This window comes from Gallinula chloropus (assembly GCF_964237585.1).
Source record: "Gallinula chloropus genome assembly, chromosome: 9".
Classification (NCBI taxonomy): domain Eukaryota; kingdom Metazoa; phylum Chordata; class Aves; order Gruiformes; family Rallidae; genus Gallinula; species Gallinula chloropus.
Genome location: NC_140094.1, coordinates 21,905,228 through 21,922,029, shown reverse-complemented (window position 1 = coordinate 21,922,029; position 16,802 = coordinate 21,905,228). Strand labels below are relative to the sequence as shown.

At 42.5% G+C, this 16,802-nt stretch overlaps 1 protein-coding gene across 1 annotated transcript in view; it reads left to right on the top strand.

Moving 5' to 3' along the window:
• The window catches only part of MYO1E (myosin IE), a gene marked incomplete at its 5' end in the record, with an annotated part of 81,725 nt that overhangs the window by 27,160 nt on the left and 37,763 nt on the right, over positions 1–16,802 (top strand). Inside the window, 8 exon segments of the mRNA XM_084268268.1 lie at positions 3,621–3,764; positions 5,656–5,745; positions 6,640–6,734; positions 12,400–12,487; positions 13,794–13,883; positions 14,817–14,948; positions 15,507–15,641; positions 16,614–16,746. Of these exon segments, the coding sequence (XP_084124394.1) occupies positions 3,621–3,764; positions 5,656–5,745; positions 6,640–6,734; positions 12,400–12,487; positions 13,794–13,883; positions 14,817–14,948; positions 15,507–15,641; positions 16,614–16,746 (907 nt within the window).

The window sequence follows — 16,802 nt, the reverse complement described above, 5'->3', positions numbered from 1 at the left end:
ACAGCAACCAAATGAATAATAACAGCTGACAGCAATGCAGTACACGCCTTTAATTCCGGCTTCGCCAGCGCAGCCTCCCTCCGTTCCCTGTGCCATGCCAGGTGCTGGGTTCCACGCTCGGGGAGAGCCAGGGGGAGTCCTGGCAGCTGGGCTGTTCAGCACCCACGGTTCCACTTCTGTGGCTTTTAGCAGGCTGCTGATACAGTTGTTGGGGGTTTTGTGCTTCTCCTGATCGGCTAAGGTCATCGGGTTTTTTAGCTGCTTATGCATTGTTAGTGCTGACACAAAAACTTGTGCTTGCTTATTTATTGTATGGTCAGATCACATCTTTCACTGAGAAAACCTGAGAGAAGCCTTAGCTACTTGCTGACATCTGAATGGCACGGCTAGGCCTGGGGATGGACCGCAGGCCCTGAGCCTCTCTGGCCACCCAGACCTGGCTGTGCTGCAGGGGTGCTCTGTTCGAGTCCTCGCTGTGGACGGTGGGGACTTTGGGGTGCAGAGCATCTCTGCTGGCCCTTGTCCTGCTGGCTCTGAAGTTCCTGGTCAGTCCCAGGAGATCTGGCCTGTCGTGGGAGCAGGCAGACACAGGGGTGGAAGGGAAAGCCTGTTCTCTAAAGGGCAACATTCTCTGAGAGAGATAGGCTGACGACTCCCGGCAAAGCAGGTTCAAGTTAAGGTGGACACCAAGGAACTAGCTCAGGTGTAAACTGTCTCCAGATTAGAGTACTGCTTTTTCATGAGGCTGGTGGAAAGCTCCAGCTGAAACAAAGGTTAAACTGTCTACAAATACACAGTAAGAACAAATCATCAGTGGTTACGATGTAGGTGGTTGAAAAAGATTGTAATTTTTAGGTACGTATCCTTGACCTTTAGGGAAATACACAGCCTGGAGAAATAGGAACAGTTACTTTTACATCTGCTATGATGGGGAGTTTCTGGAGATAATTTATGACAGGAAGATAATTTTTAATTTCAAAACCATATAAAAGCCAGTTAAGTGTTAGCTGGATATGGTTGTGGTAGTACCAGTTGGAAGTGAGTGAAGCTGACAAATTCAGGTCATCATTCATGCTGGGAAGAGCAAGAACTTGTGGGTGGGTGGTGTCCTGTAGAAACAGCATTCCTGGTTTCGTTGCCCTTGCACGGAGGTTCCAGCCACTGCCCTGGGCGTTCTGCTGGTGTTAGGTTCCAGGAGGAGGGAGGGTGAGAGCAAAACTCAACCACAGGTGCAGTTAGACACTACTAAATCTTGGGCTTCTTTCTAGATCCTAGGGAGAAGTCTGGCAATAATCTGGTGATGATTTGCTGCTTCTCTGGATGTTTGCACATGAGGGCAAGCTTTAGGAGGAAAAAAAGTAGTCCCAAACTACTGATAGATCCTGCCACTTAATATGTGACACAGTATTAATGTGACCTGTCAGTGCTGCTGCTCTCAGCTGTCTCTGTGCTGTTGCTGTTGTGGATGTTTAAGCTGCTGCCTTGTTATGGAACCTCACTGCGTCCTGTTCCAGCAGAGCGTGTGTGGTGCTGTGGCACTCGGGCAGGATCACAGCGTGTGGGTGCTGGGGAGAGCTGCTCACAGGGCACCTTACTGTGTGTGGGTTTGTGTTGCCCTTGGGAAAGAGCCCTTTGGCCTGGCAGTGCACGTGCCTTAACCAGTCAGCAGCAGCCGCTGACTCACAGAGATGCTGTTTTGCAAACTGTGCGCCTTTTCCCGATGTCCTGTGGCTCTGTCAGCTTTACCATAACTTCCAATGGGAACCTGAATCGCTTCCCACTCTCATTTCTTACACGATTTCTGTAGCTTATTCTATTATCTAGTGCTGGAACACATCCTGTATAGCGTTGTGAAGAATGTCAATCTCTGGTTCTATTTTGGTACCACACCTTTTTCCATCCTGCCAGTTCCTTTTTCCGAGTGTAGTATTGCAAGTAGCTGATGAGCACGCTGAAGGAAATTATAGTTCTCTGTCAGACTTCTGTTTTCTCCAGTCACCCAACCTTCAACTGATTTTTTTCAGTCACATGTTTTATGACATTTTCCAAAGATTAATTGGTTCCTTCATTTCCACAGTGCTCCCAGATCACCACATCCATCCTGCGAATTTAAATTGACACGGTTCATGCAAATGATGGTCATTTAAGTCTGTTGTTCTATTGAAGTTCACATCAGGTTCTGGATGGTTCAGGAGCATTTCTGAGACTGTGTTTTCAGACATATTTACCTCTGCTGTACCATATGAAAAAGCATTCTTTTTGTTCAAGTTATCTTTCAGATAAGAACCTTGTGTTGCCCTGACTCCATTCACACTTCCCACACCTATACCTGATGTTGGTACAAGTGCTTGACTGTTTATAGAAGGAAGCAATTTGGCAGGTGCACTTCTGTGTTAGTGCAGTTACATAGGTCATCTGCTAGTGCAGAAGTGTGTACACACAAAAGTTGTACCTCTCTGAATCACTAATGTCCTGTTTCAGAATACTTGAGTGCAGCCAAAGGGTTCAGTGTACCCAGATTTCCTTTAACAGAACAAATATCTGTAAAATCAACCATTATTTTATTCTGCAGAATGCTTTGTATTAATACAGTGCTTGTATTCTGATGAATGGGACTTGATCTCATAACATACACGAGAACAGTGTAGCTAAATCTCCTTGTTTGAAATAGTGGTGTTTAAAAAGGAGGAGAATACACAAAGATAAGTGCCTTTTTCTGGGCCATGACTTCCTTGACAGCACACTTGGTAACTTCTCAGTGTGAAATGTGTTAATTCCAGCATGGCTCATTAAAGCACAGAAAGGCAGGATGGCAGACCTCCATTAGGATTATCTGCCACGCTACAGAGAACAGGTTTGGGTTTGGAGAGTAGATTTTTAGTTGAATTAATTGCATTGATCTAGACTAGATTTATATTTGTGGGCGTATCGACAGAACTGAGCTGCTGTCCAAATCAGCTGGAAGCAAGCAGAGTTTGATTTCAACTGGTACAGCTTGAAATGTCACAAGTTTTCTGTAGCATCCTGAAATAGTAGTGTCTGAGTGTGGGGAGAGAGGTATCTATTTAGACGTCAGTCAAGCACGGTGACTAACAGACGAAAAGGGGCTGTGGAGGCACGCAGCCGGCGAAGCGTGGTCTGCAGAGCGGCACTGAGCTCTTGGGCAGCAGCCCTCAGCAGCAGCTTCCCTTGGAGTAGCAGCACCTGTGCAGGGTTCACTTAAAAGACTCTTAACGGATGGAGTTGTACCCAGTTTAAGGTGGTAATTATCCCCACTGCTAACAGTTGCACTGTAGGAGTGTAATATTTGCATCCTTAGCTTCCAGTAACTGCATCTCAGTTGGAATAATTGGCTTCTTTCTGCTATGTTTTAGAAGTGTCTGCCATCTGAAACCCCTTCTGTGTGTAGAGACATTCACAAAACCCCATGGGAGTACCCCTTATTTTGGGGGGCAAGTCGTTTGCCATGCCTGGGCTGAGGAATAGAATTCAGTGAAAGATAAATAATTTTGGGAGTTGGGATTTCAGTAGGTTGTTTTCAGCTGATTCAAAGCTGACTGTAAACATGGAAACCTTTTGAAATCGGTAACCTTTCTGATGCTTCTTGTGCTTTCTTGCAGGGCAGCAAAGGACACTACAGATACCACTGGCAGAGCCACAATGTCAAGCAGAGTGGAGTGGACGATATGGTCCTTCTTTCCAAAATCACGGAGGATTCCATAGTGGAGAACCTCAAGAAACGATACATGGATGATTATATTTTTGTATCCTTTGTGGTGTGGTTTTTAGTGGGGCCCTGTGGGCTTGCTGAGCCAATGTGAAACTCATTGTACCTACGTTGTATCTGGAGAATAGTATCCCTGCAGATTTTAGGGGTTTTTTGTAGCAAAAAGGGAAGGAAATATAACATCTCCTGGCTATGCCATAGATTCAGATTGCTAAGAGCTAGGTAGCAGCTCAGTTTAGCAAGGTTGGAGAGAGGAAAACAAATGTTGTGGTTGTGCTGACATTTCCACCCCAAGCTGCAGAGATGTTTAGTACGTGTTTGGGTCCTCTGTGCAGAGAGGTACCACACAGTTACTAACTGTGCCTTGAAGGGGCTGTCAGACTGGGGCCAACTCTGGCACTCTCCCGGTCAGTAACGGGAGTGGAACACAGTGTCTCCTGGGCAGTGTGTTCACACAGGTTTCAGTGCTTTATGATGAAGAAATGGGTTTATGCTTTTTTTTTTTTCTCCCTATGAAAAGGAGTGAGGGTAACATGGGGATGGTCTTTCTGTTGAAGCAGGAGTAAGTATGTTTTCCTAGGGGACTGGTGGTCACATGAGGGATCAGACTTTTCTTTTAAAGCATTAGAATTCCTTTGTGTAGGAAGAAAAGCCTCTTTTTGCAGTTCAGTGAAGGCTTTTAATTCTAAAATGGAGATGATCTCTTGAACGTTTCAATTGTTTGTAAGTCCCCCCATGAATGAACCTTTCTCTGTGCTGTGCCCCATGTCCCAGAAAACGTTGGTATTGTTTACCAACAGAAACCTGCCACTTTGGATGTTATACTGACACAGCGAATGCTCAGTTTGCTACATTCCAGACCCAGACCAGTCACACTTCTTTGAATGAAATGAAAAACTGCATGAAGAAAGCATTGCAAACTTAACTGTACAGGAGTTATGTTCACTGAGTCGTGCTGCTTCTCTAACATGTTGCCGTTCTGTGGCGCCACAGCAATAGATCCTGATGTAAGATCAGCCAGGGGTTAGATTTGATAACTCGCTGTTGGAAAGCTCAGACAGCTGGTTTGGCTTGGGACAGTTCCTGAAGGCTCAGTGGAACCTGCAGCACAACATCTTGGACTCAGTGACGTGGGTACGCTGCTCCCTCCCAGCTCAGTGAGTCAGTCCTGCCTCTAGTGCTGGTTGCTTCATACGTGTGTGCTGTAATTTGGATTCCAGAGGTTCCTCGGGTGTTTTGTAAGTGCAGGTACGTGTGCAGCTGGGCACGGTGAAGCACCAACATCCACTGTGTTCTCAGAAAGCTTTCTGGGACTCACGGGAGCCTGAAACTGAGTGTCTCCATATAGGGCAGCCTGTGGGATAAGACTGGTAGGGACTGGTAGCAGTTACACCATAAAATAACCCCGAAGTACCTAACTGCCTGTGATCCTCCACTAGTACATGCAGCCGAGCAATTGTCCCGTTCACCACAGGAGTGGCTGTTTCCAGCCGACTGTGCGTGCTCAGCACTATCTCTGTGAGATCAGAATGTGTCATTGTAGCTTATTCTGCAAAGGTCAAAGCAATCTAATACTGGCAGTCCAACCTCCTCAGCTGTAAAGGAGTAAACCAGTTCAAATCTGCTGTTTCCTTTCTGTGTTTTTATTCAAGGTGTGTCATGTTTGGGCCTCTAATACAGGTGTCTATGCTTAGCTTGTCCCAAAATAAATATTTTGATAATGTGAAAATATCCCCTTGAATGATATGTTTGTATTCTTCTAAGCCTGCTAGTATAAATTTTACTAACAAATGTTGTGAGCTGTGGGGTTTTAGAGCTTGAAGCTGTGCTGCAGTTATGTAATAGATGGAGAAGTCACTTGGCGGTCACTAGTGGGAAGGCAGCGCTTTATGAAGCCATGTGGTTACCTTAACTTCTTTTGAATACAGACATACATTGGTTCTGTATTAATCTCCGTGAATCCTTTCAAGCAAATGCCGTATTTTGGGGAAAAGGAAATTGAGATGTACCAAGGAGCTGTAAGTACAGCAGTCTGAAATGTACCACAGTATTCAGGGCATGTAAACATTATTCGAGGTAGTTAAACTATTTGTTTCTGGGTTTTGGTAGTGTTGTCCTAGCCTGAGAGAACTTGGCTGGTAGCCATTACTATTTATTGAGTCTCCAAACTGAAGCCACCAAATTAGTATTTCAAGTAAAATCCTTGTATCATCAGTAACACCAATCCATTTCAGGTTTCTCCCCTTGCTGCGTCCCTCCTCCTGCAAAGGCAGTTGTTAAGCTGTCCTGTGCATTAAGAGTGATGCATGGTAGTGGATCTGGAAACCATGGCTTGAGAACTCTCAAACTGGACAAGAGTAATAAGAAAATTGAGATGCCAATAGTAGATGCAGCTTTTGAAAATAGAGCTTGAAGAGTGAGTGGACACTAGGGATTTAAAATTCAGTTTCCTGCTCTGCTTGAGTTGGGCAGATCCGTAGGTTTGGGAAACCCTGCGGTTCAGACGGCCTCAGTGGATGGAAATGAGATACACAGCACCAGGCTCTGGGTGGTGGTTGAGGTAGTTTGTTGTTAGCATATGACCACGGGTGGGATAGCCTTAAATTATGTGAGTTTCTCTTGGGCAAGTAATGTATTTCAAGCCCAGGCCATTTTTAGAACAGGGTGTTTACAGCAGTTCAGTGGAAAATTGTGGACGAGAGAAAGATCAGTAACAAGACCCAAAGACTTCAGTCTGATTTTATTAAATGAACAACAAAATTCTTGGGGAAAAATCAGTACAAAGTGGGATTCGAAATTATTAATTATTATTTCCAGGAAAATAATTCTTCCCATTGAAATAAAAGCTTAGATTGCTCTTTCTGCATTGCCTCATGCTATGCTGAAGAACTGTTTTTGATTTCCCTGCCTAGGCACAGTATGAAAACCCACCACACATCTATGCTCTCGCCGACAGCATGTACAGAAACATGATCATTGACAGAGAGAATCAGTGTGTCATTATTAGGTAAGAAAAAGATCTCTTAAAAATTTATCATCTTCTTTTGGTGTTTTCACTTTAAGAAGCAGAAGAGTTTATTTTTTATTATATCAGTAAAAATCATCTGTGTCCGTGACCACTGAAGATCTTGAAGTTTTCTGGGATAGCTGACCCTGCCCTTTGCTTTCCTGATAAACCCCGATAAAAACTTCACAAGGAATCACTCTCTCTCCCATAGCCAGCTTCATGCCCAGCACAAAGGGGCAGTTGCTTGGGTGACTGAGAGGGAGGTGGATTAGCAGCTACAGCAGCCACAGATTCGGTGAAATCCAACATCCTCACACTGGCTGTACTTACCACACTGTAGTTTCTCGTTGTGATCCTTCCACCTCTCCCCCTACTCCCCCAGAAATAAGTGTACTTCTGTTCCTTTTGGAGTTCTGCTTCATTCAGTGAGAAAAGGAGAGAGCAGAAAATGAATTTTGCCTTCACTGTTTTTCTATTTTAATTATTAAGCTGAGGGGATTCACTGCAGAATTATTACTGCACTTTTTTAATGACTTCTGACTTCCCTTCTTACATAGAGAAGCTCAGAGGTGCCCTGTGGGTGCACCTGGAGCTGCACTTCACCTGTGCCAGTGGTGTGCACAGCGGGTGTGTGCGCCACAGGAAGGAAACGTTAGACCTTCAGTAGTAGATGTGTGTGATTTACCCATTTATAAATCATGGGTACCTGGGAGTGTGTGCTGAGATGTTTTTTAATGATGTGGCTGTGTGGGAACTGTTGATTTTATATGTAGGAGGGTCAGCCAGGCACTGACAGGCGGCTGTGCTATGTGCTACGTGTGTGATTTTTTTGGGACATGAAGAAATTATTTTCACAAAATCGAGTAACTCAGCCATTCACAAAATCGATTTTGTTAGGTTGTTGTTTTAATCCATTTTAGATATATCCTGTTCTGATTTTAATGTCATCACTGTTTCTAATGAGCTGGCTTAAGAATGAAGTTTCCTGATGTTTGGAATTTGCTTATTCCTGTGTTACTCCACAGGCACTGAAATTGCCTGCTAGACTAGGAGCTCCCAAGATGCTGCAGCTCTTGAGTGACATGTCAACTGCCACTCCATCAGTTTCACTTAATAGCTGCCAAGGTGAAGCTTAATAGCTTCACCATTTCTGCCCCTAAATGGTGATTCTCAAACAATGGAGATTCTCCCTGTCTTTCTTTGCTTCTTCAGAAGTCTGCTAAACCTAAGCAGTTTCAAATGAACCTTTAGGTTCCAGTGAACCATATTTTTTTCCATGAAAATGTGTCCTGTGGAAAATGAGAGATGATAACAATATGGTTATTACGAGGTGCTTGTTTGCTTCTCTACTTCACAAGTAGTCCGAATTTGGAGTGACTTTATTGAAAATCCCTGGTGGAACAGAGCAAGCTAGGACAGAAACAGCCCAGCTTTTCCCTTCTTCCCCCTCTCAGTGGCAGACTTCCCCTCTGAAGAAAGGTTTGCGATGAGAGAAACAAGATGTAGGCTGGCCTGATTCGCAGCCAGATTTAAAAGGTCTGTATCTGGCTTGTGGTGCCCGTGGGGTCCTAGGAACACAAGGACGATGTGCAAGGGGTTGGTGTACACCCGTGTCTTCCAGCGTGTGGTTTGGGCACCTGTAGCACCTGCCTCTAGATCTGGAGGGGACACACATTGCTAGACACTAGATGTATATTTCCAGGCAGGTGAAGGAAGGTCCCTGCAGTGTCCTGCTGTAGTCAGGACCCTGTGTGTCTGTGAGGATCACACACCTTTTCACCAGCATTCCCTGTAATGCATTTAGACACTGATAGAAAAAGTCCATCCTCCTCAAGAAATGAGTGGGTGAGTTTAGCAAAGCAGATCCGAAGGGCAATGCAGTTCTCTGAAAGGCTGAGTAGATAGCTACCAGAAGGGATGCTGCTGGGTGATGATACTGATTAGAAAGAACAAAACCCATTCCAGGGCCAGAGCAGCCTGTTTCATCAGCGCAGCAATTGCAGCATAGATGTGTTAAGGAAGTGAGGGGTACTCATGTCTGATGGTAGCTGAGGGGCTGTGAGCGGGTGCAGAGTGTGTGCTTGGGTGGGAGGCGCGCACCGTGCCCCCAGCCCTCTTCCCTCCCTGGGCGGGCACCAGGTGGGATTGCAAGGACGTTTACTCCTGAGTAATGCAGTTATGCTGGGGTTGGATTTCTCATCTTACTGAGGCATGATAGTTCATTGAAGCCTTTATTGAACCAAGCTTACAGAAGTCTGCTGCAGCAGGCTGCATTTCTTCCTTGCTGGAAATGGCAGCCCTTCCAAACTCAACAAGTTCTCATCTCATCAAGATTTTAGTTACGCTGGATTGTCTGTTGTGGCATTTAATTCCTTCTGGATTAATTGTCTTTAAGAGAGTGGAGGTTGTGATTACTGTTTTTCTACTATGAAGCAATAAATGTGTGTTTCTTCAGGTTTTACCTTTCTATAAAGTTGAGGACTTTATTTTTCCTTTCTTTCTGTGCTGATCTCTGCCAGGAGATGTTGCAGTTGCTTTAAAGCTGTTTATCATCCTTCCTATTTGTAATTTTAGTTTGGTTTATATCCATGTGGCAATCTCTGAGTACAGTAGAGCTATGTGTGATGGATGCCTGTGTACCTGAAAAGACAGAACATCTTATGTACCACAAATGTATCTTAATGGAAAGATCGTTTACAGCCTGAACTGTTTTTAGGGAACAACTTGTGTCTGTGTTAAGCCTATTGAGCTCAAAGTTTAATATGAGATTTCTTGTCAGCTTCTGTATCTCAGCTCTCCAGAAGACTCCAAATGTCTGACTGTTCTAACAGTCTGTACAAACGAACTGGAGATGTGATTGAATTTTAATGAGAAAGGGGTAGAAACATAAATCTAGTCCAGTAAGAAAAGTTAAGGAAAAGCTCTAATTCAAAAGGGAAAATATTTCACTCAAGTTAATGCTACTGAGGTTTCTCTGAACAGAATTAGAGAAAGTAAATTTTCTGTGTTAGCAAACAGAACAGCTTACCCAGACACGTCAGAGGATTGTACACACGCGGTGCTCTTGCTGGCAGATCAGAGTTCTTTGCAAGTACTTGTTACTAAAATCGCAGCGTTGTCCTGCTGCTGTGGGTAGGTACTAGCTGTTTCGGTCTACAGCCAGAGATAATGTTAAATGTCACTCAGAGCATTAATTTTAGAGAGAAAGATGAGTCTCTGTGTCAGATCTTGTTTCTCTAATCACTGATTATACTTCGGGAGGGAGGGAGGAAGAAGCAGCAGAAAGTTTTCCCCCTGCACTACTAGCCTGATTCTGATTTCAGGTAGAGTTAATTACTTTGCTGAAGAAACTGTCACTTTTCTGAAGTAGCAAATAGTCCTAGAAGAGACAATATGTCTTTGGTGGCATTATCTTTTTTTGTAAAATTCTTGAGGCTCTGTAATGTTTTATTTTTTAGTACAGAGAGCTCTGAGAAAATTGTTAGTACCACAATCCACTTTAAGCCATAGTAATAATTTATTCAACCTTTCAGCATACCTAAAACTGCCAAGGTAGAAAATTATCCTTACATCACCTTAAAAATAGTTTTAATAGCATCAGAGCAGTAAGATCTATGCGAAAAAGCTTTGTATGAGAATGATTTGGCAGGAAGGCCACAATTCCCCTGTTACAGTTGTCTACCTGAGCTTTACTGGGGGCAAGAAGCCGTCTCATCAGATGAAGTTACATCAGTTCATAAATAATGCAACATCCTGTTTTATTCTAGTTTAATTAGAGCAATTTACTGGTCTCTGATCAATAAAAGCATAAAACTGGGAAAAAAGAAAAGTGTATGTGTGCATAAACCTGAAGCAAACTCAGCCACGTTAATTTAATATCTAAAGGGCCCCTCCCGTGGAAAGGGAGACGCGCAGTGAAATGGATCTGTATTGCTCCGGGTCAATTTCCGTGGCAGACACGATGGAATGAGAGATATAAGCCACACTGAATTTGAACAAAGAGAAGGATAATTTATGCATCAGAGAAAATCCTGGAGAAATGTGTTACATTGCCTGATAAATAATATCTGATTAAATCACTTCAGTGTTTGGCCCCTAGATCCTCCTCTGTATTCAGCTGAAAACTGCGTTTGCAAACTCAGGAGCATGATTTGGTTTAGATGGGTTTCTCTGTCTTGTTTCACAACAGAATCAACAAATTCACTGTGAGCAAATGCTTAATTATTAAACTCTTGCTGATCTGAACTTTTAAATACAGCTTGCCATCCAGCAAATTCCTGTCTGCCCCGGGAATGCTGTAGATACCAATAAGACAAGCTTTCTTCTTGATGTAAGTCTGCACTTACAGATGAAATGATCAGGAAATATTTTTTTCACCTTTTCAAGCTTCCTGTTTGATCCTTAAAGCTGCAGCCAGAGGAAGGCAAAAGCATGAAAGCATTTCTGGCAAAGAAAAAAAAAAAGCAGCAGCACCTTTGAGTGTTAATGGATGTTGGAAGCTTTAAAAATGTAAAATGGTATTTGCAGCCTGGCAGTTTAGGAGCCTTTTCAGAATTAAACCTTTGCAAATGTCTCCATTACTCATCCTGATAAGGAGCTATGAGTTGACATTCTCCCCAAGTCCTTCTCCTGGGCAGGACATGCTGATGTTTCTCTGGCAAATGTAGCTAAAATTTGTGCAGGAAAAGATGTGCATTTGATCCATATCCAGGAACAAGTAGGCGTAGGATAGGAGAGTCAACAGCATTCACTGAAATTGTTCAGTAGCTTAGAGACAGCACAGATTTTCACACAAGAAAAAAAAAAACTTCAGATATCTTTGGGACATTGAGCCAACATCCATGTGTTGGAGTTTCTGTATGGGCACAGCTGTCCAGGTCAGGGTAAATTAATTCATTAAAGTCAAAGCTGACTTGCACCAAGTTTTATGTAAGTCTGGAGAAATTCTGTTGCAATGAAGTTAGCTTTAAGGTATGAAATAAAGCAGGAGGTTGGACTGCCTGGCATGCCAATCTTCTTTCCCTCTTGAGAAGCTTACTAATCTACTGCTGTTGTAAACATTATTCACATCGAAGTGAAATATTATAATGGAAGGAAGGAATTGTGAAAGCTAGTATGGAATATTAATACTTCTTGTAGCCTGTGTCAAGAGGCACAGGAACAGGAAGGTAGCTCTTCGTCACTCAGGATGTGATTAATAATGTCTCATTATTTCGTTCAGGAACACCTAAAACAAAAGACTCCTGAGCTGAAGTAGGTGCCTAGCATGGCAGCCAAGGCTTGGGTTTTCAAACAAGTTTTTGTTCTAAGATCTGAAATCCCACTAAATGGAGATGGAGTTCTTAACATGCTTGTTCTCTTTTGAACATCTTGGTTTAAGCATATTTATTCCTCAGCTTATGTGGTTTCCGGATGTTGAAGTGCCAGAGAGACTCTGGTGTCTGTGCAGGATGATGTATTCAAAATTATTAACTCACAAACAAACTCAAGTACCACACTGTGCTGGTATGTCACAGTCTACCTATTACCAGCTCACCCAGTGTAAATATTGCCTGTATTTATTAGTATTCATTGTTAAGGTGTCTACTCTTGGTTGAACAAGATAAACCTCAAATTACTCCTGTAAAAAATAACAGGTACCTTTTTATGTTCCTTTTTTCCCTAGTGGGGAAAGTGGTGCTGGAAAGACTGTGGCTGCTAAATACATCATGAGTTATATCTCCAAAATTTCAGGAGGTGGCCCTAAAGTACAGGTGAGTTGATGCAGAGTAATTCTGAAGTGTAAGCAGAGTCTAAAGATTTCCTTCAGAGGGAGAAGGACAAAGGTCTGCCCTGGCAGACCCTGGCAGCCAAGCGGCACTCCACAGAGGCTTGTTGGTGAGCTACTAGAAATGCATTACATGCCCTCAACACCAGAGACACCTGAAGTGTCAGGTGTCTCTGAGGGCATGTGTCAGATGGCTGTGCTGCCTCTGTGTGATGGGAGCCATATGAGGGAAATCCACAGCCCCAGAATCATCTCTAGTGGTTTGTGGCTCTCATGCTGAGTTATGCCTACAAGCATTTATTTTTTGAGTTAAGGGCACTTTAAGAATAACCACCACTCTCCTGTCAGTAAGAGTGTGGGTTTCTTCCTCCTGTGTGGGCTTTCTGCTGAAAACAGAACTGTCTCTCTGGTTGGTACTGCTTGCATTAAATCTCTGACTTCACTAATTGAGGGAATTGGCTGTGAAAATGCCCTTAATGACGTTACAATGTCATTCATTGACTGACAGGCAGCAGTAGGTAGGTTGTAGCTGCTTTTACCAGTCCACTCTCTCTGAGTGTTTGCTGTAACTTTGTGCTTTATTGCAGTCTGTGATCTTGAGTAGGTTTCTTCCACTTAGCTTTGTGCAACAGCGATACTGGGAATGTTGCTGGGAATCATTCAGTGAGCCAGAGGAAGTATAATAAATGTAGTCATACTTTATAAGTAAATATATTAATTTCTCTTGAAATAAAATTCAGTCTTCTCATGAAAGCCCAGCATGTATTGGGTTTGTTCTGAAGCTGGGATCTTGTCCATGCTTCCAACTCCTAGGATCGGATAAAGAAACAATAGTAACAGCCTTCATTGCTGGAGAGCAGCACCATTGATCTCAAAACAGGTTGCTGAAGCACTTGGTGATTCCTAAATGTCATGCTGCTCTGACTTGGTTAGTTGTGGTTCCAAACCCCAAAAAGTTTCAGATGCTCATGTGTAAGAAGGGAATTGTTTAAAATCAAGATGATGAAAAAACCAGATGAAGTTATTGGCTGTGTTGCTTGGCAAAACAGTGAATAGAAGGACCAAGTTTTAGCCTCAGGCATTTTGTTCAATTTTGTGGGATTTTCTTCAGAAAAAGGGAACTAGAAGCTCTGAAAAAAACCCTCAGATTCTATTCCTTATTTGATCAAAAGGACTTCTTACAGATGCTTTTTTAACGTATAATTTAGATGTGGTTTTTTTTAGAAAATCTGTAAGAATTTTAAAAATGTCTATTTTTTAATCTGTTTTTTTCTTGTTTCCTGAAATTTTAGCATGTTAAAGATATTATTCTACAGTCCAACCCTTTACTAGAGGCTTTTGGGAATGCGAAAACTGTACGGAACAACAACTCCAGCAGATTTGTAAGTCCCTCTGTGTTAGAGGTTACTTTATTCTTCCAACTTCTGTGCCGTTTCGGAGATGGTATTCAGGAGTCTAAAATAAATTGTCTGCAAGTGAGAGAAATCAAAATGAAATGTAAAGTGTGAGTGTGTGTTGAGGCGCCTCCATTTCTTTCTGTATAGGTTGTGCATTTGTTTCTCTTACAATAGGTACTGGTCATGATTTATTTATAAAATGTGAAGCCTGCAAGCAGGTAACTTACCAGCAGAAGCCTGGCCGGCTTTCAGAACAGTCAAAGAGATGCAGTAGTAGAAGTTTAAAAAAAAAAATTAAAAATTAATAGCTTTCTTAAAACCAGATGAAACCATCCTTAGACTTGTTTGTTAGGAATGCCTTTACTGATATGTACAGAAAGTCATCAGGAGCTATTTTCAGTCTGTCATAAAACTATTGCAAAGTGCCTGTTTGCTAAACAACATCCTATGGGTTCTGTCTGTACAAGTTGCACATAGGCTTTACCAGTTTGAGACTTGTTCCCTGGCCAGCACCAATGTCAATGCAGTTGTGTCTCCCTGAAGGAAACAGATAATTGCTTAACGTTGCTCCCAAGCTGAACGCTGTTTGCTGTTGGTCATAAAGCTGTTGAATTTACTTCCCATGTAGGTGACCCTTATGGTTTCCATCATACAGAGAAGAGTCTCAGCAGCGAAAAGCCGCCGTGCAATTCCTCTCTACGTTTGCATTAATGTATGACATATTATCCTGAGTCTTGAGCTGTGTACCTGCAGAAAGAGGCTATGTGATAGTCCAAGAGCCTAAGCTTAGGTTAGAGCTTGAGGTGGCTGTGTGACTGCATCCAGAAAGATGACTTAGTAACCATCTTGGACATAGGGTACACGTGCATGATTTCAGATTTGTGTTTATCATTCAACAGCTTTAATTATTTATTGCAGGGGAAATACTTTGAAATCCAGTTTAGCCCTGGTGGAGAACCAGATGGAGGGAAAATCTCCAACTTCTTACTGGAAAAATCTCGAGTGGTAATGAGGAATCCTGGAGAGAGGAGTTTTCACATTTTTTACCAGGTCAGAAGTGTCTAGGTCCTTTCCCAGTCACTCCAAATAACTAGTACTATTTCTTCCTTCTGATTGCAAAGTCGTTCTCACCACAGTGAGATGACTGAACGTGTGCTCAGGAAGGTAACCTGGATATTACTGGGAAGCTTGATAGCATCTTAAGACACCATCTAACATAAACCTGCTGAGCCACCTCTCAGCTCCAGAAGAGAAGTGCTTCAGTAGGCCTTCAAGGGCCTTGCTTGGAAATTCCTGTGAGCTCTCATGGAAAAGTCCCATAGAATATAATAGAAAACAAGAACTTTCCCAAGAGGTTTCTTTCTAATCTGACCCTGTAATTGTACCTTCTGCTTTGGAATTCCTTAGAACAGGTATGAGAGAAAGAAGGGAATGACAATCTGGTCCTTGGGATTGAACAATTAACAAAACATGGGATGGATACATACCTGGCACACCAGTAGCTGTATCTTTCTCAGTAATTTCTGGCTCAATCAGCTGTCTCCCATGTGCTTCATGACTGCTGCAGATTGTTGTATGATGCCTAATTTTGGGGGTTTTATTCTGCAGCTAATTGAAGGAGCCTCTGCAGAACAAAAAAGCAGTCTTGGGATTACCAGTATGGACTATTATAACTATCTGAGTCTTTCTGGCTCCTACAAAGTTGATGACATCAATGACAAATCAGATTTCCAAGAAACATTGGTGAGTTTTTTACTCTACGATTTACATATTGGTGAATGTGCACTGATGTGTAGCAAAGACGTAGATGTATTAATGTGGAAATGAGAAATTACTGTAGATTTAACTTGCATTTTACACTGAGGAGGAGGTATGTTATTCTGAAGAGGTTCTGTGTTGCAGCCCAAGAATCCTGAGAAGATAGAAGACACTTCTTATAGAAAAAGGCCTTTTGTTTTCTGTTTGTTCTTTCTCAGAAGGGTGCAAATTTAATGAAATTTAATTGAGTGCAGATAATTTGCAGTATGCAAATTGTGCAGTGCAACTGAACTTGTGCCCTGTTTTAGCTGTAACAATTCTTATCCAGTGCTGTTGGCAATTCATTGTGTGACCTTGATGCAAGTCATGTCAACTTGCTGATTTCCTGCTATTAGGAATTTACTATTTAAAATAAGCATATTAACACATTTATGTAGCATACTTGAAGGCCTAAATATAAATATTCATTACTGGTTTTCCTAGTTAATTTGGTGTTTTCTGTATGTTACCATAGACTCAGAACATTGTTGTGGATTATTCTCTAGCACGTGGCTGAAATTCACAGCATAAGCACACAGCTTTCTAGAGTCATTCATTACAGCTTCAGTATTTAGTCTCAGTGGACAAACTGTCTCTGTAGAAGGAATAACATAGTCTCTGAAGTTCATTGTTTCCCCTTGTGCAGTGAAACTATTTATTGCTCAGAGCAGGTCCTTGCATTTTAGTCACTGTGATTTTTCCAGATCTTATTCTGCCAACGCATCTTCAAAACTGTGTAGATGCTTCTGTAGCTAATTAAAAAAGATACAAGAATGCTGAAGCAGGACATCTGGCACTTTTGAAACTTCAGTGCAGGCTGTAATGGAATTTGGTTGCCTGCTGTGTTTGATCTGTATGAAATCTTCAACGGTCACTGAACAAACGTTTTGACTGCTTGCCTTTTGCTTTGCTTCGCAGCATGCAATGAGTGTGATCGGGATCTTTGCAGAGGAACAGGCATTGGTGCTGCAGATAGTAGCAGGAATACTGCATTTGGGAAACATCAGCTTCAAAGAAGTTGGCAACTATGCAGGAGTGGAGAGTGAGGAGTGTAAGTACCGCTGGAAGCTGTGAGAGGGCGGGGAACTGCTCTCCTGAGTAGCTTAT